This window comes from Lissotriton vulgaris, chromosome 7, assembly GCF_964263255.1.
Source record: "Lissotriton vulgaris chromosome 7, aLisVul1.2, whole genome shotgun sequence".
Classification (NCBI taxonomy): Eukaryota; Metazoa; Chordata; class Amphibia; order Caudata; family Salamandridae; genus Lissotriton; species Lissotriton vulgaris.
In genome coordinates, this window is record NC_141695.1 from 4,984,005 (window position 1) to 5,011,189 (window position 27,185).

Below are 27,185 nucleotides of genomic sequence, written 5' to 3' on the forward strand. Positions count from 1 at the left end.
TGGGGTTGGAAAATTCTGATGATCATCGGAGTTGTGGTAGTGTTCCTGTTCACGTGTTGCCTTTGTGTGCAGTGTGGTCCTGCCTTATGTGGCCTCTGTGCTACAACGTGTATGAGACAACCATCTGCTACCAAGGGGACTCGATTGGACAGAGCTATGCTACAGCAACATCTCGATGGTCTGATGAATATCGAATATGATTCCGACTAGTGCTTGCCTACATGAGGGCAAAAGGAGCGTCTGAGGTTCCGTGACAATTGTAAGTGGTGTTTTCGACTCGCACGAATATGGTCGAGTCTGGTATCTATGAACCGCAAATGACGAGTTTAGTAAGTGTGCGCAGTTTCGCTGTGCTAACTTAAACCGTTCGTTTGTTATGTGGGTTTTTCATCTGTACCCACGGGTTCCATCTTAGATGCGGCATCCATTTTGTCTCTTGCCCTCAAGTAGCCAGCGAACGGACGCTGTCCGCTTCGCGACCCTGGGACTCCCAAGATATTTGCGGAAGACACATGTTCTTTGTAAGTGTCTTTATGACGAGGGGGTTGCTTCTGTAAGGCAGATGGCGCCGCTCGAGGCTCATCTTGCCGCACGGGCTTATTGTCTCAGCCGTGCATCTCATTAGGCACGTCCCTTTGATGCCTGTATCTCGTGTTTCCCGATACCTCCCCTTTTACACCCTTTCCGATCTCCCCACTGTCTCCGTCTTCCTCTGCACCTGTCTTCGTTCCTATTTTGATCTGTTTACTGCTGATTGGAATTTGCTAATGGTGGGAAGATGGGTTTTTACAGTTGGGAACCGCCAAATGTTTCCGCACTTATGTTCCGGACCTTATGTGTTTCAAAATGACCAAAGCGACCCCTCTGGGGGCTAATTGTGGGAACCGGGTTGTAAACTTTTGTGTATCATGTTATCCTATGGGTAAAAACTGTATAAAAGGAGCGATCTACAGAACCAATTTGAAGCAGTCTCCCCGAACTACACTCGATGTACTTCCTGTGATTTCTGTGTTCCCTGCAGCAAATAAACCTTGAATCTTTGACGTCGAAGGAAGTGTCCCGTGTCTCTGTGACTTGTACGCCGGAGCAGGTTACCCACGAAGGTTTCAGGTGTTGTGCCCTGGCACTGCTGGGTCTTAAAGAACCCGGTCCTTCACCTGGGCGCCATCTTGGACACTGCACCACGAGGCCGCGTGGCCTCCGATCGACCCTAACCCTGGGCCTGGCCAGGCCTCCGACATCCCGGCACCACCATCCACCCAGGAAGTGAGCGGACTACTTGGCAGGTCAATGGGAGAAAGAGGTGTCGATGGCTCTCCCCCGCCAGGTGCCGATCGCCCCCAGCCTCCCCGGGCGCTGGCTCCACCCCCCTGCTGGGTGTCTGGACTCCCTCATCCCGGACCTCCCGACCTCCAAGTGCGAGGGTCCGGACATCAAAGGGCGCCAGACCTATAACTGGGGCAGCTCCAGAGCAGGAAGGCAGTTGTATCCTGGAGTCGAGAGACGCAGAGAAGAACTCATCCTTGACGGACTACTGGCGCTGCCGTAGCTCTGCCTTGCGAACTATCGTCCTGCCTGCTGGCGCTGCCGCAACCTTCCTAAACCTTCATCGTCGTCGGGACCTGCTGGCGTGGCCGCGGACCGTTTGTAACTACCATCTTCATCGGGACCTGCTGGCTCCGCCGCGGACCGTCGCTACCTTCAACCATCTCGGGACCTGCTGGCTCCGCCGCGGCCCGATCATCTAGAACGCCGAGCTCGAGGATTGAGAGCTATTTCATCTATTCAATTGGTAACAAGACTGTCCCGCTACCCTTTTCCCAATCCAGAGACCAGAACCGAGGGGACCCCTGAGTCCAGACCTCCTTGTATCATTTTACCGTACTTGAAGAATAGCTTATAAAGTATCGTTGAACCTTATCCTTGTGTGGTGTACGTCTGTGGGGGGGAAGTTACTTGTCTGTACGATCGCTGGAGACGGCTCTCCCCGGAGACCTCTCCCCTTATCCTCGGCCGACCCTTCCGGTCCGTCTAACAAGTGGTTTGTGCATTCATTAGTGATAGTAGCTTATCCACAATTTTTTTTTTCACTGCATACTTCATGGGGAGGCTCCGTACCTTAAAACTGTCTGCATCCTCTAAAGTTCCTACGGGTTCGGACTCGGATTCTCCACCTCAGAATATAGAATACAGCGCAATGTCTAAGCCTGATACAGTGCCTGGTGCCATTCCTAAATTACATAATGATGGCAAGTTAGCATCCTCTCTAAACCCCATTAAACGCCTCAAAAAGACTCCCCCCTCTCCAGAGAGTCCTTCATCCTCTTCAAACACAGATCTCATCTTAGAGGAATTACGTGCTCTCAAGCCCTTTATGGAGGCCAATACCAAGACTTTGCAGACCATGCACGATAAATGGATGTCCTTAGACTCACGTGTTCTCATTTTGGAACAATCAACTGACTCTCTTACTTCAACTTGCTCTCAGATCCCTTCCAAGCAGGTTGAAATACTTCTCCTCAAAAAACAGACAGAGGATTTGGAAAATAGGAATCGTAGGAACAACCTTCGCCTATATGGTCTTCCTGAACTTACAGAAGGGTCTAATCCTACTACATTCTTCCAATCTTTCCTCCCGAAGATCCTGGATGCCCCAGCCTTAGCTTCTGTCAATATTCAGAGGGCACATCGTCTTGGTCCTAAAGTTTCTACTAAACCTAGAGGTGTCATTATGCTGTTCCTCCAGTATACGGATCTCCTGCAGGTTCTCTCAGCCGCCAAACTAAAAAAATAAATTACGTGGGAAGGTTATCGACTTTACCTGTCACAAGATGTCTCCAAGGCTACCGCTGATCGTCGAAAACAATTCCTGGACATGCATCCACAGTTGCGATCCGTCAATGCTAGATATGGACTTCTAAGTCTGTGCATATTCAAAGTTACCTAGAAGGACAAAACTATCACTTATGAAGATCCTGCGGCTCTACAAGCGTTCCCGCGTCTTTACAACACAGATGTTATGGACGTTTCTAGTCATGTCTAAATGATCCTGTTAATATCTTGATTATGCTAACCCTGTCCTTTTCTCGTGACCCTAATTATTATGGATGTCTCACCCTTTTATATTTAATAGATTTTATTCGACTTCATGCTTTCTCTATTATCTCAATACCCTTCATTTAATCTCTCCATTTCTTACAGATGCTTCCCCATACCTACTTACCTGTCTTCCTGGTGTCTCATAATGTTTCTGTATGATGCCTTTTGGACTTTTGGTGGCGGAGGTCTGGTGCCCGCTCTTCCTGTTGTTGCTGTCGTCTTTTGATGCCACCACCCTCGTTCTCGTGTTGCGTTTTATTTTTGTAAGTATGTCTCTCAGGCGTCTGTTTCGGACATGTACTGTCTCTTTGTTCTTTCTCTGTTTCTATTTTTATTCTTTCTCTTTCTTCTCGTGTATCCTCCTCTCCTGGTCTCCTTCATCTCTTCTTTCCTCTTTCTATGGTCCTTTCTCTCTTCTCTTTTCATTCCTCTTCATCATTTTTTCTCCTTTCTCTTTCTTTGCATTTAGTAAGAATAATGTTGCTAGTTTTTCTTTCTTTTTATTCCATTCTGTGTTACAACTAGGAATGTTAAAGGATTAAATAATCCAATTAAAAGGCAATAGGTATTATCCCATCTTGCCAGACTCAAAACTGATGTTGCTCTACTTCAGGAGTCTCACCTCTCAGAAGCAGAGGCTTTAAAACTTAAACATTGTTCGGTTGGTCATGTTTTTTGCTCTCCCTCTGTTGAAAAGAAAAATGGGGTTTTGATTTTATTTCACAAAAAATTGAATGTTTCTTCATTATCTCATGAATGTGATGTTAATGGTCATTGGGTTATTGTCCGCTTGCTTATAGATAATATTCCTCTTGTTTTCTTTAATATTTATGCTCCCACCGGAATTGATAAATCCTTCTGGCCCTCCATATCTGACAAGTTAGCTTCCCTTTCTGATGACTACATTGTTTTTGGAGGTGATTGCAATCAAATTGTGGACCCCTTTCTTGACCTTCATTCGAAAGTTAAGTTTGTGCCCTCTAAATTGCACTCCCAGTTTACCAATTCACTTCAAAACAATGCTTTAGTTGACATTTGGAGATTATGTAATTCTGACCTCAGAGAATATAGTTTTTTCTCTCCCTGCCACCATCCCCAATCCCGCATTGACCGCATTTTCTCAGTAAATCTTTGTCCCAACATGCCATCCGTTCTGATGTAGTCTCTATTCTAATTTCTGACCATGCCCCTGTCCTGGTTGACACTGACCTCCTCCCATTTTCCCCTCACTCTGGCAGATGAAGATTTAATAGCACTCTCCTTCTTGACCCCACTTTCTGTTCTGAATTCACTACTTTTGCTAAATAATTTTTCCTACTTAATCAAACTCCTGACTCCCCTTTTGTTATGGTTTGGGGCTCTTTCAAAGCAGCTTCTAGAGGCTTTATCATAAATTTTATAGTGCGGGGGAAGAAACTTGAGGCCAAATCAGCTCAATTACTAGCTGATATTAAGCGCCTGGAACTCGCTTATCATTCATCCAACTCAGAATGCCCCCTTAAACATTTTATTGAGGCCAAAAATGTCTTTTAATAAATTTACAACTGATGCAGCCTCTAACCTCCTTTTAAAATGTAACTCTCGATATTACGGTGGTAGGAATAAAATGGGGAAACTTCTTGCTAATTATTTGAAAATTAGGAAAGAGCGCACTAAGATTGAATCCATTAAGACCGCCTCTAGGGAATCCCGATTTAAAGATAAGGATATACTTAACGAATTTGTCTCTTTTTACAAAAGCTTTACACCCCGGAAAATGTCCCTACTTCAAACAACCTTCTTTCTTATTTTCAATCTCTCCCTTCTCCCCCCTCATCCCATGTTAATTTTACTTCTTTAGACTTAGACATTTCACTCTCTGAAATCTCTCTTGCTGTCTCTAAATTGCGTCGCGGTAAAGCTCCGGGTCCAGATGGATTCACTATTGAATTTTTCAGTCATTTTGCCTCTCTTCTCTTGCCAAAATTCTTACTCTTATTTCAATCTTTTATGGACGTTGGTTCGTCAAGTGGCTCTTTTCAACAGGCGCTAATTTGCTTAATTCCTAAGGAAGATAAGGATCATTCTTTATGTAAGAATTATTGCCCTATCTCTTTGGTTAACACAGATTACAAAATACTGGCCAAGATTTTAGCTTTACGGAAGGACCCCCGTTTACCAGACTTAATTGGCCCTGAACAATCGGGTTTTGTCAAGGGTCGTCTTTCTTCGGATAATTCACAAGTCCTTTTTAATATTCTTAGTAAGGCATCGTCTCTGAACCTCCCTTTTGCTGCTATCTCCCTTGATGTAGAGAAAGCTTTCGATAGGGTTAACTGGGACTTTATGTTACAGGCTCTTCAATGGGCGGGTCTTCCCTCTGAATTCATTTCTATCATTTCATTACTTTATTCGAGCCCCTAAGCATCCATTTTTGTTAACGGTATGACCTCGGATTATTTCACCCTTCAAAGAGGTGTTCGACAAGGATGCCCGCTATCCCCTTTATTGTTTGTTTTAGCTTTGGAACTCTTTCTTACTAAAATCCGTCAAGATGATAGCATATCTGGTTTTCACTTTGGTTCTCGTCAGGTTAAGCTTTCAGTATATGCTGATGACAACCTCTTCTATTGCTCTGACCCTCTATCTTCTCTTCCTTCTTTTCTTCAACAAGTCTCCCCTTTCTCGGCGGTTTCTGGTTACCGTCTCAATGCAGATAAATGTGAAATCCTTCCCTTGAATCCTTTATGCCAAAAACATCTCTTCTTCAAATCTGGCTTTTCTTGGCAACCTACTAAAATTAAATACCTGGGCGTTTGGTTCGCTCCCCTCTTATCCAACACTCTTAAAATTAATTTTGATTATATTACCAAGAAACTGGATGCATCCATCACCCGTTGGACCCGCTCTTTTTGTCCTGGTGGGGCCGTCTGAGCTCTATTAAAATTATGCTTTCTCTTATTCTCCTTTATACTATCTCTATGATTATTTTAAACGAATTGACTCTTTATTATTAAAATGTTTATGGAGTGGTAAACGTTCCCGTATAGCTATTGCCTCCTTATGGAAAGACAAATCTCAGGCTGGCGTCCGTTTTCCTGATTTTCGAGCTTATCACCGTGCTTTTTCTTTGAAACAATCAACCCGCTGGCTATCATCTGATCTTCCTTTACATCCTCCCATCTGGTTGCACATGGAATCTTTTTCATTTGTCCTTTCGATTTCCGTCTGTCTCGTTTTCATAATCCTATTATTTCTCATTCTCATAAACTCCTCTATCCTTTCTTGTCTTCATCTAATCCTTCCCGTCTTTCGACACGTGAACAACCTATCTGGTATAATACGCAGCTTAAAATTCGTAATTGTACCTTTTACTGGAAAACCTGACATTCTCGTGGATTACTTTGGATCTCTCAAATTCTTTCTCATAACAATCTTCTTTCCTTCTCAGATCTTCAATCCCAATTCTATTTACCCTCCAGCGCCCACTCACAATACAATTTATTGTATCCTGTTCTCACTCTTCATCTTCAATCGTTACCTCTTTCCAATGACGTCCCTCCCACCCATAGACCCACTTCCTCAATATTGGAGTCCTCTCCTTCTGCGTCCTCCCTTTATAATTCTTTTCATTTTACTGCTGATAGACCGAAAACTAAACTCAAACTTGCTTGGGAATCCAATCTATCTCAAGTTTGGCCGACTCTTCTCTGGGATAAAATCTGGGCTAAAATTCACAGGGCCTCTAGAGCTGCTCATACCACCCAAACTCTTCATTTTATTTACAACAGAGTTTTATTTACCCCACTTGCTCTATCAAAATTCTCTCCTGATACCTCTCCTACTTGCTGGTCATGTCCCTGCCCTTCTGTAGACCTAAAGCACATGTTGTTTGATTGTCCTCCTGTCTTCCGGTTTTGGAACTTAGTTTGGAATCAAATCCAAAAGATCTTTCACCTTCAGATACCCTTTTCCCCTTCTCACATTTTCCTAGGTTCTCTCTCCCCTGAGCTTCCCCAATCTAATCTTCACTACCTACTCATTGACCTCTTGTTAGCTGTTGCTTTTCACACTATTACCGCTAATTGGAAACTTGTCGCCAATGTTTCATACCGCTCTTGGTGGAATGCAGTCTGTTTTCACCATCGTTTAGACACTATTTATTTTTCTCCCATATCCCTGGCAATCAAACGAGACCTGCTTTGGCTCCCTTTGGTGGATTACCTTTCATCGTCTGCTCCCTCAATCACCTCCCGGGATCCTGACTCAGTTGAGGTATGTAAGCCACCTTGATTTTCCCAATGCCTTTTTCTCCAATCTTTATTCTTTAATGTTATTTTTAATAAGTATTTGCTATTTTAGTTATTATTTAGCTCTGAAATTTATTATGCTTGCTATATCTCAACTTTATGTGATTTTATATGCATTGTTTAATCTTCTTCATTGTATGTTTCATATTTGCAATTGTTTTTCTACTTATGATGTATATTATTGCATACCCATTTTCCTGTTTCTTCTTTTCTTCCTCTCTAAGCTTTTATTTTTTTCAATAAATCAAACTTAAAAAAAAAAATTAGGACATAATATTTATGTTGGAAGATATATTTATATGTGATATTATGATGCATACAATGTTATTTACCTATGTATAGTTACTTTATTGTCCCTCCGTAGCATAGCTTTGGATTTAGTTAGAAGAAGGAAGACGCATTTGTGGCTCACGACAGCTGCATTGCAAGGTCCCTCAAGCTCAGAACAGGCAGACCCCAAGGGGCTCTCCAAGCTACTGTCACTCAGAATCGGTTCATTACAGACAGCAACAGTGCAAGCTTCCCTCCCTCAGAAGAGGCTCACTACAGACAGAAGCAGTGCAAGGGTCCCTCACCCAGAAGAGGCTCACTGCAGACAAAACAGTGCAAGCATCTGTCACCCAAAGAGCCTCACTACAGACAGAAACAGTGCAAGCTTCCCCCGCCCAGAAGAGGCTCACTACAGACAGAAGCAGTGCAAATTTGCCTCACCCAGAAAAGGCTCACTACAGACAGAAACAGTGCAAGCTTCCCTCGCCCAGAAGAGGCTCACTACAGACAGAAGCAGTGTAAGCTTCCCTCACCCAGAAGAGGTTCACTTCAGACAGAAATAGTGCAAGCTTCCCGGGCCCAAAAGAGTTTCACTTCAGACAGAAACAGTGCAAGCTTCCCTCACCCAGAAAAGGCTCACTTCAGACAGAAATAGTGCAAGCTTCCCTCACCCAGAAGATGCTCAAAACAGACAGAAGAAGTGTAAGCTTCCCTCGCCCAGAAGAGGTTCACTTCAGACAGATCTTACAAAAGACAGGGGTGTCCCCACAAAAGGACAGTCTAGGACTGTGTCTCACACCTAGTGAGTGCACTCTAGAGTGTATATTGCATTTCCAAAAAATATAGCATGCCAATAATACGGCGGGAAAGGTAAAGTTACAGGAGTTTAAAGTCTCAATTTCTATCTGCGTGTGCAAGCTTCCCTCACCCAAAAAACATATAGTACAGACAGTAGCAGTGCGAGCTTCCGCCACCCAGAACAGGTGCACTGCAGACAGAAGCAGAACATGCATTCCTCTTCTGTAAGAGGTTCAATACAGACAGTAGGAGCAGTGCAAGCTACCATAAAATACCCAGAAGAGGCTCACTACAGACAGAAGCAGTGCAAGCTTCCCTCACCCAGAAGAGGCTCACTTCAGACAGAAACAGTTCAAGCTTCCCTCGCCCAGAAGAGGCTCACTGCAGGCAGACAGGTGTAGTAAAACCGACAGTGCAAGTTTCCATCACCCGGAACAGGTAGACAACAGAGATTTAGGTGCAGTAAAGTCAACAATGCAAAATTTAATTGCTCGGAACAGGTACAATGCAGACAGACAGGTGCAGTTAGGCCAGGAGCGAAAGCTTCCATCACCCCGGATAGGTGGAATACAGACATGCGCAGTAAAGTCAGCAGCGCAACCTTTCAACACAAGAACAGGAAGACTGCGGACAAAAAGTTGCACTAAACCTAACAGTGCCAGCTTCCATCACCTGGAACAGGTAGGCTGCAACCAGATAGGCGCATTAAAGCCAGCAGCGAAAGTTTCCATCACCCAGAACAGGTAGAATACAGACAGGTGCAGTAAAGTCAGCAGTGATTGCTTCCAATACCAGAACAGGTACAATGCAGACAGATAGGTGCAGTTGGCCAACAGTGCAAGCTTACATCACCAGGAACAGGTAGACTGCAGACAGACAGGTACAGTAAAGGAAACATTCCAAGTTTTCATTACCCAGAAGGGGTACAATGCAGACAGAGAGGTGTTGTAAAGCCAGCAGCGAAAGCTTCTAAAACCTGGCACAGGTAGACTACGGACAGACACGTGCATCAAGGGGAACAGTGCAAGCTTTCATTACCAGGAACAGGTACAATGCAGACAGACAGGCACAGTAAAGCCAGCAGCGTAAGATTCTATCACCCCGAACAGGTAGAATACAGACAGGTATAGTAAAGCCTGCAGTTCAAGCTTCCAACACCTCGAACAGGTACACTATGGACAGACAGGTGCAGTAAAGGCAACAGTGCAAACTTTTATTATCAGGAACAGGTGCAGTCCAGACAGACAGGTGCAGTAAAGCCAACAGCAAAAGCTTCAATCACCTGGAACGGGTAGAACACAGAAAGGTGCAGTAAAGACTGCAGTGCAAGCTTCCAAAACCTGTCACAGGTAGACAACGGACAGACACGTGCAGTAAAGCCAACACTGCAAGCTACCATAACCCGGAACTTGTACACTACAGACAGATAGGTGCAGTAAAGCCACCAGTGCAAACATCCATCAAACGAACAGGTACACTACAGACAGACAGGTGCAGTAAAGCCACCAGTGCAAACGTCCATCACATGAAGAGGTAGACTACAGACAGACAGGTACAGTAAAGGCAACAGTGCAAGCTTTCATTACCAGGAACAGGCACAATGCAGACAGACAGGTGCAGTAAAGCCAGCAGCGAAAGCTTCCATTACCTGGTACAGGTAGAATACAGATATCTGCAGTAAAGCATGCAGTGCAAGCTTCCAACACCTGCAACAGGTAGACTAAGGACAGACAGGTGCAGTAAATGCAACAGTGCACGCTTTCACTATCAAGAACTGATACAATGCAGACAGACAGGTACAGAAAAGCCCAAAGTGCAAGCTTCCATCACCTGGAACAGGTGGACAATAGAGAGACAGATGCAGTAAAGAAAATAGAGCTAGCTTTCATTACCCGTGACAGGCACAATGCAGACAGACAGGTGCAGTAAAGCCAGCAGCGAAATCTTCCATCACCCCGACAGGTAGAATACAGACAGGTGCAGTTAAGACAAGAGTGCAAGATTCCCTCACTTGGATCAGGTGATTGCAGATAGGCAGGTGCAAGCTTCTATCATGCAGAACATGTACACTACAGACAGATAGGTGCAGTAAAGCCACCAGTGCAAGCGTCTATCACCCACCACAGATAAACTACAGACAGAAAGTTGCAGTAAATCCAACAGTACCAGCTTTTTTCACCTGAAACAGATACAATACAGTTAGACCGGTGCCTTACAGTTAGACCGGTGCAGTAAAATCAACAGTGCAAGTTCCCTCACCAAGGAGCAGATGCAGTACAGACAGTGGCAAAGCAAGGCTCCCTCACCCAGAGCAGTTATAGTACAGACAGCAGCAGCAGTGCAAGCTTCCCTCAACTAGAACAGGCACAGCACAGACAGACAGATGCAGTAAATCCAGCAGTGCAAGCTCCCCTCACCCAGAATGGGTGCACTACAGATGGACACGGGCAGTAAACCCAACAGTGCAATCTTCCCTCACCCGAATCAGGTACAGTACTGATAAATACCCAGAAGAGGTTCACTACAGAGATACAGGTGCAGTGAAACCGACAGTGCAAGCTTCCATCACCCGGAACAGTTACACAACAGAGAGACAGGTGCAGTAAAGTCAACAATGCAAACTTTAATTGCGCGGAACAGGTACAATGCAGACAGACAGGTGCAGTAAAGCCAGCAGCGAAAGCTTCCATCACCCGCAACAGGTAGAATACAGAGGTGCAGTAAAGCCTGCAGTGCAAGCTTCCAATACCCGGAACAGGCAGACTAGGAACAGACAGGTGGAGTAAAGCCAACAGTGTAAGCTTTCATCACCCACTACAGCTACACTACAGACAGACATTTGTAGTAAAGCCAACAGTACAGGTTTCCATCACGTGGAACAGGAACAGTACGGATGGACAGGTTCCTTACAGATGGGTGGGTGCAGTAAAAAAAACTGTGCAAGTTCCCATAACCCAGAACAAATGCAGTACAGACTGCGGCAAATCAAGGCTCCCTCACCAGTTGCAGTGCAGACAGGAGTGCAAGCTTCCCTCACCAAGAAAAGGTGCAGTACTGTGAGCAATGCAAGCTTTCCTCACCCAGAAGAGATGCAGTGATAGCTTTGCTCACCCAGAAGAGATAAAGTGATGGCTTCCATCACCCAGAAGAGATGCAGTGTTAGCTTCATTCACCCAGATAAGGTGCAGTGATAGCTTCCCTCATCAAGAAGAGATATAGTGATAGCTTCCCTTACCACGAACAGATGCAGTGATTGCTACCCCACCCAGAAGAGATGCAGTGATAGCTTCCCTCACCCAGAAGGGATGGATGCAGTGATTGCTACCCCACCCAGAAGAGATGCTGTGATAGCTTTCCTCACCCATAAGAGATGCAGTGTTAGCTTCATTCACCCAGATGAAATGCAGTGATAGCTTCCCTCACCCAGAACAGATGCAGTCATAGCTTCCCTCACCCAGAACAGATGCAGTGATGGCTTCCCTCACCCATAAGAGATGCAGTGATGGCTTCCCTCACCCATAAGAGATGCAGTGATGGCTTCCCTCGCCCATAAGAGATGCAGTGATAGCTTCCCTCACCCAGAACAGATGCAGTGATAGCTTCCCTCACCCATAAGAGATGCAGTGATAGCTTCCTTCGCCCAGAACAGAAGCAGTGATGGCTTCCCTCACCCAGAAGAGACACACTGATGGCTTCCCTTACCCAGAAGAGATGCAGTGATAGCTTCACTCACCCAGAAGAGATGCAGTGATAGCTTCCCTCACCCAGAACAGATGTAGTGATGGCTTCCCTCACCCAGAACAGATGTAGTGATGGCTTCCCTCACCCAGAACAGATGCAGTGATGGCTTCCCTCACCCATAAGAGATGCAGTGATGGCTTCCCTCACCCATAAGAGATGCAGTGATGGCTTCCCTCACCCATAAGAGATGCAGTGATAGCTTCCCTCACCCAGAACAGATGCAGTGATAGCTTCCCTCACCCATAAGAGATGCAGTGATAGCTTCCTTCGCCCAGAACAGAAGCAGTGATGGCTTCCCTCACCCAGAAGAGACACACTGATGGCTTCCCTTACCCAGAAGAGATGCAGTGATAGCTTCACTCACCCAGAAGAGATGCAGTGATAGCTTCCCTCACCCAGAACAGATGTAGTGATGGCTTCCCTCACCCAGAAGAGATGCAGTGATATCTTCCCTCACCCAGAAGGGATGCATTGATGGCTTCACTCACCCAGAAGAGATGCAGTGATAGCTTCACTCACCCAGAAGAGATGCAGTGATGGCTTCCTTCATCCAGAAGAGATGCACTGATGGCTTCACTCACCCAGAAGAGATATAGTGATAGCTTCACTCACCCAGAAGAGATACAGTGATGGCTTCCCTCACCCAGAAGAGATGCAGTGATATCTTCCCTCACCCAGAAGGGATGCATTGATGGCTTCACTCACCCATAAGAGATGCAGTGATAGCTTCCCTCACCCAGAACAGATGTAGTGATGGCTTCCCTCACCCAGAAGAGATGCAGTGATATCTTCCCTCACCCAGAAGGGATGCATTGATGGCTTCACTCACCCAGAAGAGATGCAGTGATGGCTTCCTTCATCCAGAAGAGATGCACTGATGGCTTCACTCACCCAGAAGAGATGCAGTGATGGCTTCCTTCATCCAGAAGAGATGCACTGATGGCTTCACTCACCCAGAAGAGATATAGTGATAGCTTCACTCACCCAGAAGAGATACAGTGATGGCTTCACTCACCCAGAACAGATGTAGTGATGGCTTCCCTCACCCAGAAGAGATGCAGTGATAGCTTCCCTCACCCAGAACAGATGTAGTGATGGCTTCCCTCACCCAGAAGAGATGCAGTGATATCTTCCCTCACCCAGAAGGGATGCATTGATGGCTTCACTCACCCAGAAGAGATGCAGTGATAGCTTCACTCACCCAGAAGAGATGCAGTGATGGCTTCCTTCATCCAGAAGAGATGCACTGATGGCTTCACTCACCCAGAAGAGATATAGTGATAGCTTCACTCACCCAGAAGAGATACAGTGATGGCTTCCCTCACCCAGAAGAGATGCAGTGATATCTTCCCTCACCCAGAAGGGATGCATTGATGGCTTCACTCACCCATAAGAGATGCAGTGATAGCTTCCCTCACCCAGAACAGATGTAGTGATGGCTTCCCTCACCCAGAAGAGATGCAGTGATATCTTCCCTCACCCAGAAGGGATGCATTGATGGCTTCACTCACCCAGAAGAGATGCAGTGATGGCTTCCTTCATCCAGAAGAGATGCACTGATGGCTTCACTCACCCAGAAGAGATGCAGTGATGGCTTCCTTCATCCAGAAGAGATGCACTGATGGCTTCACTCACCCAGAAGAGATGCAGTGATAGCTTCCCTCACCCAGAACAGATGCAGTCATTGCTTCCCTCATCCAGAAGAGATGCAGTCATTGCTTCCCTCATCCAGAAGAGATGCAGTGATAGTTTCACTCACCCAGAAGAGATGCAGTGATAGCTTCCCTCACCCAGAACAGATGCAGAGATGGCTTCCCTCACCCAGAAGAGATATAGTGATAGCTTCCCTCGCCTAGAAGAGATGCAGTGATAGCTTCCCTCACCCAGAAGAGATGCAGTGATGGCTTCACTCACCCAGAAGAGATATAGTGATAGCTTCCCTCACCCAGAAGAGATATAGTGATAGCTTCCCTCGCCTAGAAGAGATGCAGTGATAGCTTCCCTCACCCAGAAGAGATGCAGAGATGGCTTCCCTCACCCAGAAGAGATATAGTGATAGCTTCCCTCGCCTAGAAGAGATGCAGTGATAGCTTCCCTCACCCAGAACAGATGCAGTGATGGCTTCACTCACCCAGAAGAGATGCAGTGATGGCTTCACTCACCCAGAAGAGATGCAGTGATAGCTTCCCTCATCGAGAAGACATGTAGTGACAGCTTCCTTCACCCAGAACATATGCAGTGATGGCTTCACTCACCCAGAAGAGATGCAGTGATGGCTTTACTCACCAGGAAGAGATGCAGTGATAGCTTCCCTCATCGAGAAGAGATGCAGTGGGGAAGGCGCAGTGATAGCTTCCCTCACCCAGAAGGGATGGATGCAGTGATTGCTACCCCACCCAGAAGAGATGCTGTGATAGCTTTCCTCACCCATAAGAGATGCAGTGTTAGCTTCATTCACCCAGATGAAATGCAGTGATAGCTTCCCTCGCCCAGAACAGATGCAGTCATAGCTTCCCTACCCAGAACAGATGCAGTGATGGCTTCCCTCACCCATAAGAGATGCAGTGATGGCTTCCCTCACCCATAAGAGATGCAGTGATGGCTTCCCTCACCCATAAGAGATGCAGTGATAGCTTCCCTCACCCAGAACAGATGCAGTGATAGCTTCCCTCACCCATAAGAGATGCAGTGATAGCTTCCTTCGCCCTGGAGAAACAGAACAGAAGCAGTGATGGCTTTCCTCACCCAGAAGAGACACACTGATGGCTTCCCTTACCCAGAAGAGATGCAGTGATAGCTTCCTTCACCCAGAACAGATGCAGTGATGGCTTCACTCACCCAGAAGAGATGCAGTGATGGCTTCACTCACCCAGAAGAGATGCAGTGATAGCTTCCCTCATCGAGAAGAGATGCAGTGACAGCTTCCTTCACCCAGAACATATGCAGTGATGGCTTCCTTCATCCAGAAGAGATGCACTGATGGCTTCACTCACCCAGAAGAGATATAGTGATAGCTCCACTCACCCAGAAGAGATGCAGTGATGGCTTCCTTCACCCAGAAGAGATGTAGTGATAGTTTCACTCACCCAGAAGAGATGCAGTGATAGCTTCCCTCACCCAGAACAGATGCAGTGATAGCTTCCCTCACCCAGAAGAGATGCAGTGATGGGTGCTTCACTCACCCAGAAGAGATGCAGTGATAGCTTCCCTCACCCAGAAGAGATGCAGTGATAGCTTTCCTCACCCATAAGAGATGCAGTGATGGCTTCACTCACCCAGAAGAGATGTAGTGATAGTTTCACTCACCCAGAAGAAATGCAGTGATAGCTTCCCTCACCTAGAAGAGATGCAGTGATGGTTTCCTTCACCCAGAAGAGATGCAGTGATAGCTCCCCTCACTGAGAAGAGATGCAGTGATAGCTTCCCTCACCCAGAAGAGATGCAGTGATGGTTTCCTTCACCCAGAAGAGATGCAGTGATGGCTTCACTCACCCAGAAGAGATGCAGTGATAGCTTCCTTCACCCATAAGAGATGCAGTGATAGCTTCCCTCACCCAGAAGAGATTCAGTGATAGCTTCCCTCACCCAGAAGAGATATAGTGATAGCTTCCTTCACCCAGAACAGATGCAGTGATGGCTTCACTCACCCAGAAGAGATGCAGTGATGGCTTCACTCACCCAGAAGAGATGCAGTGATAGCTTCCCTCATCGAGAAGACATGTAGTGATAGCTTCCTTCACCCAGAACAGATGCAGTGATGGCTTCCCTCACCCATAAGAGATGCAGTGATGGCTTTACTCACCCAGAAGAGATGCAGTGATAGCTTCCCTCATCGAGAAGAGATGCAGTGATAGCTTCCTTCACCCAGAACAGATGCAGTGATGGCTTCCCTCACCCAGAAGATATTCAATGTGTGGGAAACTGGGTTCTCTTCTAGTGCCCTTCCACTTTTTGCCTGTTGTTCTATCCATTTTAACTGCGGTGTACTGGGTCACTGTTAACTAGGATCTCAGTACCAGTCTCCTCTCCCTAACACTGTACCACTATTGGCACATCTTCAGCACTTCTGTAAGTCCCTTTTCCCCCATCCAACGTAACCTCAAGTAACGCCTATGTGCTATTTGCTTCTAAGCACTATATTGCAGTTTGACTCAAGAGATCCTCTGCACAGTCTGATCCCTAGTAGAACAAAGTGTATATTCAATGAGGGTAATATTTAAGCAATGTAATTACTGAGACTATCTAGGGACAGATTTAATTGATGCACTTTATTATTGTCCTTGAACTGTGGAATTACTAACTATGGCACGCCGGCACTTTAACTCGCAATATGTTCAATATCTTTCTATAGAAATTATTGACTTTTTAATAGAGAGTTTTATGTTTTAGATATTATGCAATTGTGAAGATGTTTTGATTATAATTATTTTTATTTATCACGCAATAAAGAATTTATTATTATGATTATATTGCTGTTTAATCTTTCAAAATTCATATCTCAAGTTCTGCATGTTGGATTTCTGTTTTTTTAGTCTTTTTTTTTACTCATAAAAATACTCGATATTATTCTACACAAGTGGGGTCAACCTGCACCAAAGCATGTTTCCTTGCAGTTGGTCCTTAGTTGTTAACTCTCCCTCTGGGGCCAATGGTGTTAGTGAAGCCTTGAAGCTTCCCTGGGTGTGAGGGGTGTTATTCTCCATCACACCGCTAAGGGGGGTGGGGGGGACTTCAATATGAAGATCTGCACACATGATGCAGCTACTCTCATGACCCACGCTCATTCTCAGGGGGATGAATACAAATGCAAAGCTGGCTTACGGTAAGGAATAAATACTGTGATTTACAATAAACTCTTGAGAGTTATGAGAATAGTTGGTGCAGCCCAGCAATACCTCAGTGGTTGGGAAGATCAAGTATATAACAATTTCTATTTTTAGTGGAGTTTTTTTTAGGTGTATCTTTACATGTGAAAATAAATACTTCAGTTACTCAAACTGAAATTGTCCAATGTCGAGGGTGGGCTGGTCTTGCTGGGGTGAGGGGGAGTATAATTTGAATGACATCTCAACTGATCACTGGTGAAAGAATGTTGCTTGGGAGACCCTAAATATGTTTGTATTTTCTGTATGATATTTGTTTGGAAAACAAAAGGCTGGGAATACAAATAGAGCTGTTAAAGGCCAAACTTGATAAAATGGAAAACTGAAAAAAATAGAAAACAAAGGTCATGCCGTCTCCATCTACTTCCCAAGATCTGGAGCTCTGTTGTGTAACCATCAGAACTGCCTTCATTCTCTTGCAGTTCAGGAAGGAGCAGGTAATTCACCTCTTGAAAGCAAATGACATCTGGTAGCATAAGAACTCCCCCCCCCCCCTGCACATGCTGCCTTTGTGTTTCCTACCATGCCCCAGTTTAAGGCTCCGTTGCAGTCTGCGGACTCCCATGCATCTCTAACATACATGCTAATGCCAGGAATGCCCTCCTCCACCCGACCCATCTCAAGAAGCCACGCCCCTCACCGTGGTCCTCAGTAGCAGGACATCCGCGTCCTCCAGGGCGGACGGCGCGCAGGTGGCCCACACCTCCCACTCCGGCTTCCAGTAGAACAGAAAGAGGAGGAGGCTGAGGGACAGGACGTGAGCGGTGAGGACCAACGCCCTTCGGCATGGGTGCGTCTTGTATCCAAACATGTCCTGCGAAGTAAAAGAACAAACGCGGAGCGTTAAAGAAACTGACTCTAATGAGGCGCCTCATCCACTTCAGAGACATTGAATATAGTGAACATTTCCGATCTCTGTAGTTGCACAGTTTCTGGCCTGGCCAAGCCTCGCAGCAGTGACCTTTCACCTTCAGTGATTGGACTGAGCCACATCTGCAGGGGTGACTTGACAGCTGCAGACTTTGATCGACACATACAGGACACGAGCGGCTTCTTTAGCGGAAGAACAACCTTCACATTAACAAATGATGGATTTAACAAATGTGTCGCTGCGTAGGCTGAAATAGGACAAATTAACGCCCTGGAATGGAGTGTGTTCCATCAGACTCTGCTGAATGCACTGGAATGTGAAAGACAGAACTGTGTTTTAGAGAAATCTCCAAAGAAACTTCAGAAGGAACCCACGTAACTATTGTCAACTGGTGGGGTGAGCAGGAGAAGGAAGGGATCAACATGGTTGAAACATGTCAGACAGTGACAGCCAGATCATATCTGCTTCGTTCTTATCCAATCACTGGTTGGGAGGGCGGAGAGAGGATCAGGAGTATCTGCAATCAACAATGTGGAGAAACTTCTGTCTGCGCAGTGGGGATTGAAGCTGCAGCAGCGGTTACACAACTAGTTTTTTACTTATTCCTTTAACCGCTTATATTTGCCGCTAAAGTAGACCGGGGCTCTTCACCTCCCGGCCAGCGAGGATGCCCCGCTAATGTGGCCTGCTTCCCTCTCACCGTGCAAGCAAAGCCCAGAGTTTCAAACCCCTGCGTTCCTCATTGCTCGGATCCCCGGAGTTTCAAGACCCTGTGTTCCTCATTGCTCGGGTCCTTGAGCCGGGATGGAGCTCAAGTCGGATACACCAACCAGATTCACCATCTTCAGAGAGTTTACATTTTGAATGTGTCCTTTAAGTCACAATCCACCACAGGAGTACAGTTCTGAAGCCCACCGGACCTCAAGGAAGGTACTTATAGTCTCACCAGTGTGAGACAGAGACCAGCAGCAAGGCCCAGTCTAGGGCCACTTGCTACTGGTCAGCTGGGCAGTTGCAGGAAAGGCCTTTGGCAGCTTGTTGTGTTCCTGTAGCTTGAACAGGAGGACAGCCTTATGACTCCACTACTTTGTAAAGAGCGAGTAGGTCCAGAAGGTTTTTGTTCTCCTTCATGTCCAGGAAGTGTTCTGAAGTGGGTGCCTGGAGATGCCATGTTTATTCCTGACACAAGCTATCGGGTGAGAATGACTCCTGGCCCAACCAATGGAGTAAACGTTCCCAAGGTCAACAGTACCCTCTTGGGGCATTTTTACAAGAAAGTGACAGTCTTCGGCCACTCTAAACTTGGGCTCTGAGGCCTGGGGATGTGTATAGGGAGTATACTTCGGTACTCCTAGAGTCTTTCTACATCCAATACTAAAATACAAATTGAAGCAGCCACTGTACCCACAATATACCGTGTGGCAGACGTCTGATAGGATAAAAGCAGAGTTCACCAGCAATCAGGCAGTGGATACAAAAGAATTGTCTTGGTATCCTGTTCTCTACCTTTTCTTTGCACCCTAAGTGTTATGTGTAAAACCGGTAAACCAGTAGAGCAGGATTTAACACTCCAGCAGAATTTGACAAAATGTCAAAATGGATGCCCACAGCCTCACCCTGCATATTCTGTGAGGTTCAGATGAGTCATCTCTTTCCAATTAGGTCAGCCTATTGTCTGCTCCTGGAAAGAATTACAAACCCTTTTCACACCTATTCAAATGCTTGTCACTGACTGGGAGAAGCTGAAGAGAAAATACAAGTTAGCCTTAAGGAATTTAAGGCAGGGAAAAGTTAACGTTCTAAAAGTTACTTTTTCTTAATATTTATTAAAAATCTGACTTCACCATTGAATTATACTTTTAATATCTATTAAACACTATTGTTTCATTATTTTTCTAGCTAGTCCCATTCCTGAGCTACAGTATTAGAATTGTAATTTGCACTCTGGTTCTCTTCATAGGACACCTAGGCCTGCCACAGTGAAAAATAACTTCTAGGTGCTACTCACTTTAAGGACATGGTAAAATTACAATTCCATGGGGCATATGTAGGTAATTTCCATTTTGCGATTCCCAAATAGCAATTTTTAAGGAATCACTATTTGAGAATAGCAAAATGGAATGTAGGTAAAAATTAGCAAATTGTTTGTGAATCTCTAACATTCCTTAATTGCGATTAGCAAATTACGAATCGCAATTAAGGAATGAGTGTCCCATTCATTCCTATGGGCTAAGAGGCCCATAGGAATGAATGGGGATACATTCTCAAATTGCGATTTTCTATGAGAAAATCGCAATTTGAGAATCTCAATTCCAAGGGGGCCATGGTGTCCAAAGGAAACCTGTTGCACCCCTTGAATATGCCTCTAAGTCCATGATGCGCACATACATGCCATAAGGGCATGTCTGTTAGCGACAGGGCACTTTGAATTTTTTCAAAAAATGCATTTTGAAAGGAAATCGCAAAATACCATCTACTTGGAGTAGGTGGTATTTTGCAATGCATTAAGCCAAAATCGCATTTTAAGATTCACTCCAACATTGCATTTAAGGAATCGCAAAATTGCGATTTCTTTAATGCTTGAGCAAAATAAGGAATCGCAATTTTTGCGATTCATTATTTTGCTAATGTGCACCTATTTATTTATTTATTTATTTATTTATTTATTTATAGTGTTTTGTATAGCGCGAACAAGACCCGTGGGTATCAGAGCGCTTAACAAGGAAAGAATTGCATATAGGCATTATAAAAGCAGTACTGACAGCAATAGAATAATAAGGTAGAAAGCGATATACTGTATGGATGAGACTAAATAAATATATTCAAAATAACTGTACAATTAGCATTAGGTGGCGAGCAAGGTTTGGCTTGTGTCATAGAAACAAACCCTGCTCGTTGAGGTAGGGTTATGAGGCGTCCCAGTGCATATCAAGGATAATAAGTATAAATAAATCGGTGTGCTAGAAGATATATAGTATGATTGTGACATATAGTTAACGGTTCCACATAAATGGCTAAATAAATCAAGTGAGAAAGAAGTTCTATAGTGTGACTGTGAGATATAGTTAAAGTTCACACATATATGAGGTAGCAGCAAAGTGTCAAGTCTCGGCTTGCGCACGGCATCATTTCCTTATCCGCTGATGATCTTCCAATTATCCAAGAAGAGGGCGGCCCTTAGTTAGCTGAGTTGCACATCCCAGTGATCGGTATGTTTCTCTAAGTAGGGTATTTACTCATCAAGTGGCTCTTCAGTTCTCGTTTGAATGTTGCCGTCTTTTGAATCTTCCTGATGTTTGGAGGGAGTGAATTCCAGATTCTGGGGGCAGCTCCGGAGAATGCTCGGTTGTAGGTCTTTTTCTTGTGGAAAAAGGCTGGTCGTAATAGCAAATCTTTTGCGCTTCTAGTTGATCTGTTACCTCCTGAGAGCTTAAGTTTCTTGGCTAGGTATCTAGGCGTGTTGTAATGTACAGCTTTATGCGTGATACAGGCCATCTTCATTTGAATTCTAGCCTCGTAAGGTAGCCAGTTTAGTGCTTTCAGGCGAGGGGATATGTGATCGAATTTATTCGTTCCCGTAATGAGTCTCACCGCTGCGTTGAGGCAGGCTTTTAGTGGTGCTGTGGATGATTTTGGCAAGCCCGCTAATGTGGTGCAGCCGTATTCGATCCTCGAGATGACTAGTGATTGGATAGCCAGTTTTAGATCTGTCTCCGAGATAAAGGGTTTCAGCTTTCTTAAGTAAGACAGGTGGAAGCGGGCGCTCTTGGCCAACGAGTTAATATGGTTTTTCATGTCGAGGTTCTTATCTAGTGTAATTCCTAGTGATTTGGCTGAATTAACTAGGGTCGGGGTGCAGTTTAGCGCTGTCACCAATTTAGTCCACTCTTCAACTTCAGATTGGCTCCTTGTTGGTGAGATTAGTAGGAATTCTGTTTTCTGGGCGTTTAGTTTCAGATGGTTCATTGTTAACCATCGCAAAGCACTCTTTAGTGTCTTGTTCATTAAGTCAATGTCCTCAAGGGAGGCGATCTTCAAGTATAATTGCGTGTCATCCGCATACATGTGATAGGATACCTGAGATTTTTGGAGGATCTCCGTGAGAGGTTCTACATATAAGTTAAATAGATCTGGTGATAGCGTTGAGCCTTGTGGGACCCCGACTGCGTTGGGGCTCGGGGATGAGATTGCTTGGTTAACCAGGAATCGCTGAGACCTGTTCTGTAGGAAAGAGTTGAACCATTTCAGCACGTTTCCCGACAGACCCATCCTGTCATGAAGTCTGGTCATTAGCACTTTGTGCTTTACCGTATCAAATGCTGATGATAGGTCTAGGAGGATCAGTAGGCAAGATTGATTACTGTCTAGGGCTTGTAGGGCGTCATCAACAATGTGCAGGATCGCAGTTTCAGTACTGTGCCCTGTTCTGAAGCCTGATTGGCAATCATCTAGAAGCGAGAATTTAGCGATGTGTTGACTTAGTTGGCCCTGTACACATTTCTCAATGAGTTTAGCCAGTAGAGGGATGTTGGTCACTGGCCGATAGTTGTTCGGGTCTGTAGCATCAGCTGTCGGTTTTTTGAGGATGGGCATCACCTGCCCTGTTTTTAGACAGTCTGGGAGGGTTCCTTGTGCCAGTGAGGTGTTTATTATCTCGGTCCATATTGGAACTAGAGTGTGGCTGATTTCTCTTACACACTTTCCTGGTAAAGGGTCTTGAAAGTGGTTATTCGGTTTGAGTTCCGCCAGCGTTCTGGCGATCTTTTCCTGGTCGAATAGCTCAAATGTGTCCCATTTTGCCTTATTTTTAGTTTGGAGACTCTCCGGGGAGATGTTGGTCTCATTACTAGGTGGAGGCAATGACTTGAGGTTAGTTGCTGCAGTAGTAAGATCTTCTTCAAGCAATTTAGATTTTTCCGTGAAAAATGCGGAGAATTCCTCGCAGCTTATGGGAGTCTTTGTATTCTCTAAAACCGTTTTGGCTAGTTTATTTGATTGTTGTTTTAGAATCTCGAAGAGTTTTCTTGGTCTGTTTCTGGCACTGTCCAATTCAGCTCTGATAAATTCTTTTTTGGAGTTGATTATTTTTTTGTTGTATTCTTTCCTTGTTTTTCTGAGTGCTTTCAGCTCGGGGGAGGAGGGATGTTGTCTCCACCTCCTTTCGGCCATTCTCAGTTTGCGCCTGTCCTCATTCAATGATTCGTTAAACCAAGGATTTTTTGGTTTCTCTGATACCTGTCTCAGTTTTTGGGGCATGGTGTCATTGACGATATTACCGATCGAGGTTATGTAGTGATCCGTCAACTCATTGACATTCTGCTTATTGTTGGGTGGCTTCAGGTCTTTCTCACACCTTTTCACCAGTCGATCATTGTTAGCCTCTTTTGTGTCTCGGGTCAGTTTCTTGAGCTTGCGTGGTTGCACGGTCCTGCCCTTTGTCATTGTAGGTATCGCAAATGTTATGATGTGATGGTCAGACCAGTCACATGGGTCTATAGCAAGGATAGAAGTCTCATCCTTTCTTGAGATAATCCAGTCTAAGGTCGCTCCTCGTGAATGAGTGGGTTGGTTGCAAGCTTGTACAAGATTTAGCTCATTGAGGAAGTCTTTAAGCGAGTTGACCAGTTTGTCACCGCCGTCATTCCAATGGAGGTTAAAGTCACCTAGGAATATGTTATTGGCGTCCGAGTTAGAGTTGGTCGTTATGATCTCCATCAGTTGTTCTGTGAACCTAGCGTTCTCTCCTGGTGGGTGGTAGAATGCATGCAGTTTGCAGCTTTGATTCTTTGGTGTTCTCACATTAATACCAAGGTATTCACAGGATTCTAAGGGTTCAGAATGGAAATGGCCGATCTCGATCTCCGACCGGTGAATGCAAGCTATGCCTCCTCCTACATTCTCTGGTCTGTCTAGTCTGACGATGTTATATTGTGGCGGTATTAAGAGATCCATGGTAGGAGAAGATGATTCATTGAGCCATGTTTCCGTGAGGATGGCCAGATCAATTTCCTTATTGATGATGAGGGCGGCTATGTCTGCTGCATGTTTAGTTGCCGAACGACAATTAAGTAGAAGGCAGTTCAGGGGTTTCTGTGCTTTAACTAGTTTTCCATTATCCGATTCAGATGCAGTAAGCTGAATATGTTGTAGATTTTGGTGAATTGCTTTCCTGTCATTCTTTCTGGCCCTTCTACTAGAGTCGATAGGTACTGTTTTGATATTCTCCTCCTTATTACGGGCAGGTTGTTCATACGACCTAAGTAAGGCCCTAGTTTCTTCATTCGACAAAGGCTTGGTCCTGTTAGGTCTATTGTTCCTAAGTACCAGATTCTGGATGTGTGAAACCTTGGTGTGGGTGCTTATCATCGTCTCCCAGATTTTTCCAATTGTCTGTGAGACTTTCAACGAGTTTTGTGCCAGGTTACCAACAAGTTTCTGGAGCTCCTTGATTTCAATCCGTGTTCGGGATGAGTTCTTGTGTGAGGTAGACCTGGTCGGATGAGCATTGCCGTTTGCTCTTCTCTGCAACTGATCTGCTCTCATTCCCACAAATCTTTCCTTGGTAAGGGATATTTTTGTGTGTCGGGATCTGCGGGATTCCGGTCTCGCATTCGAGGAAGGATAGGGAAGGTCGATATCATCTACCTTGCTCATATCATTGGCTTCCTGGAGAGATTCGCTTGGAGCTGGGGTACACTCTTCCAGCACGGTGGAGTTGTGCGTTAGCGGCAACTGTTCTTTCCTTGGGATATGGTTGTTCTGGTCATCTGATTGATTGGTGTCTCTAGTATTGGGGTCGATGTTTTCAAGTGTGATATCTGGTAGTGTCAGGTTTTGTTGCCGATTTGGTCCTTCTGAGTATTCGTTTAAGTTTAGGATAGTTAGCTCACCGTTTACAAGTTCTCTGCTGGTAACTTGAATCAGCTCTTCCTTGTGGGTCAGGCTCTGCTCTTCATTAGCCAGATTGGAAGACCTCCCTGTTCTTTCCGTCTTATTCTCTAAGGATACCATCTCAGTTTCCGTTATATCTCCAAAGCTGGGAGTTTGAGAGTTATGGCCTCCTGGTTGGATGATGTCTCTAGTTGTATTGGCACTGTTGTCCCGCGTGGCTTCATGCTGGGTCATGGGTAGTTGGTATCCTGGTCTCTCCAGGGTTTCTTTTACTAATAGAAAAGTCTTCTCAAATTCCTCAAGGTCCCTATTGGCTGCTTGTATCAACACTATTCCCGTTTTATATAAAGTGATGCATAGATCAGCATTGCAACTTCTTGATGGGGAAGTCATTATTTTTGTGCCATGAGGGATCTTTTTCATTTCTGTTATGACCAGCGTTTCTATGAGGGCATTGCGCCATTTTGCTGTTTTATTAGTGTGGAAAATCAAGTCATTCATTATGATGCCTTTAACCATATCGAAGTATGGGTCGGCGAACAATATGTCCGGGTTTTTTCTCAATGTGTTATGTTTGAACTTTTTGGCAGCATTTTTGGATAGATTAGAGGGATATTTTATATTCTGTGTTTTAGGGCCTGTCGTCGCTCGGCCTCTTTCATCCATTTTCACTTTCCTGTTGCCAAAAATAAGTTGATTAGATCTGAGTTGATCCCTTGTCAGTGAAACGTGGTAATCACCTTATTATTCCCAGTATTGGCAGATAGATCACGTATCAGAATTTCCAAATTTCGACATTTCCCTTTCAGTGTTTATTGCAGTTCTGTGGGGGAGGGCATCATCTAAGTTTCCATTTCTGTAGTAAGTCCACTTTCATTTATAATATATCCTGCCCCCTATCAGTGATGGATTGGATTATCATAAGTTCTATTATATGAGATCTATCACAAGTAGCACCTGTTGATGCTTTGCTGGCGATGGGTACACGGACCACTTTCTGTTTCTATGCTCCTGTGTTAATGTTATGGTGGCGATGGGTACATAGTCCCTTTTCAGTGTCTATGCCCTGTGTTGTTGATCATAGCTGGCGACGTGTTGATAGCGTTGGGCCATTTCCTTCTTCAAATTTATCTGAGTTCTATGTTTGCTTCTTGCAAATGTCCTATTGTCAGACCTCCTCCGCTATATCATATGGGCTGAGTTTCTTGTCATTACTAATGGGCGGTGACGAGAAGATTGGGTGAGAATGTCTTAAGCGGCCGCCATTTTAGAGTCAGGCGCGCCGCTTTCTCATTCTTCTCTTCGTTCCCCCGGGTTATTTTCCTCGTCTGTCTTAAGGGGTGGGGGGGCGCGCGATCGGGCGGGGCTGTTCATACCTCGACTCTGCCGTTTGCCGAGTGTTGCTCCGCTCCTTCTCCGTGCCGAGATCGGATTGTGCTCGCAATCGTCAGAGGTGCCGTCTCGAATACCCCTATTGTCCAGCGTCGGGGGTATGGTCACAGCAGCCTCTTCAATACCGGCACCGGGCAGCTCAGGTTGACGCCGGATGGCTCCCAGTACCAGCCGCTCCCCTTCCGACTGTCCACTCTGTAGGGCTTGTCCTCCGAGGTCCGTCATCCGTGATGTCCGGTAAGTGGGGTCAGCCTTGTTGTTTGATGGCCGAGTCTGTTGTCTCCCGCGGTTTTACTTTTCGAGCCTTCTATTTACAATCACTGCCCACTGCTCTGTTCCTGCAGTGTCCGCTTTGATGATTCTGTGTCGCACTCGGGGTATTTCAGGGATTTATTCCGTTTTAGGAGATCCCTAACCCCGTTTGCGATTCGCAAACGCCTAAATTCGCAGAATTTCGGCGTTTGCGAATCGGAAACGCCTACCTACATATGCCCCCATATGTCCTATTTTTAATTACCATGCACACTGCATTGTGGGCTACAAGAAATACATAGGGGTGATTTATTTATCTATATAAATAAAAATGTAAATGTTCCTTTGTTCAAATTCGTAAATCTCTGAAAGTTCTTCACTGATTGCTTTGAAATTTTGACACAACATTGGATTAGAATATACGCGTGTTTTTATAAACACAACATTGGATTTGAATAGGCGCGTGTCGAATACGGGGGTGTTTTTAATCGAAAGCCCGAACAGACACATAAAAATGTCAATGTTCGTTTGTTCAAAATCCAAAATCTCCGAAAGTTCTTCACCGATTGCTTTGAAACTTTGACACAACCTTGGATTTGATTAAGCGCATGTTTATATATACACAACGTTGGATTCGAATACGCGCATGTCCAATGCATGCGTGTTTTTAATCGAAACGCCGAACAGACCCTATCGATT

General features: G+C 45.1%; 1 protein-coding gene across 1 annotated transcript in view; it reads right to left on the minus strand.

The window, feature by feature from the left end:
* The window catches only part of LOC147700479 (putative cation-transporting ATPase 13A4), a 941,662-nt gene that overhangs the window by 791,390 nt on the left and 123,087 nt on the right, over positions 1-27,185 (minus strand). Inside the window, exon 2 of the mRNA XM_086929645.1 lies at positions 17,721-17,894. Coding sequence (XP_086785771.1) covers positions 17,721-17,894 — 174 coding nt within the window. The remainder of the gene's footprint in view (positions 1-17,720; positions 17,895-27,185) is intronic.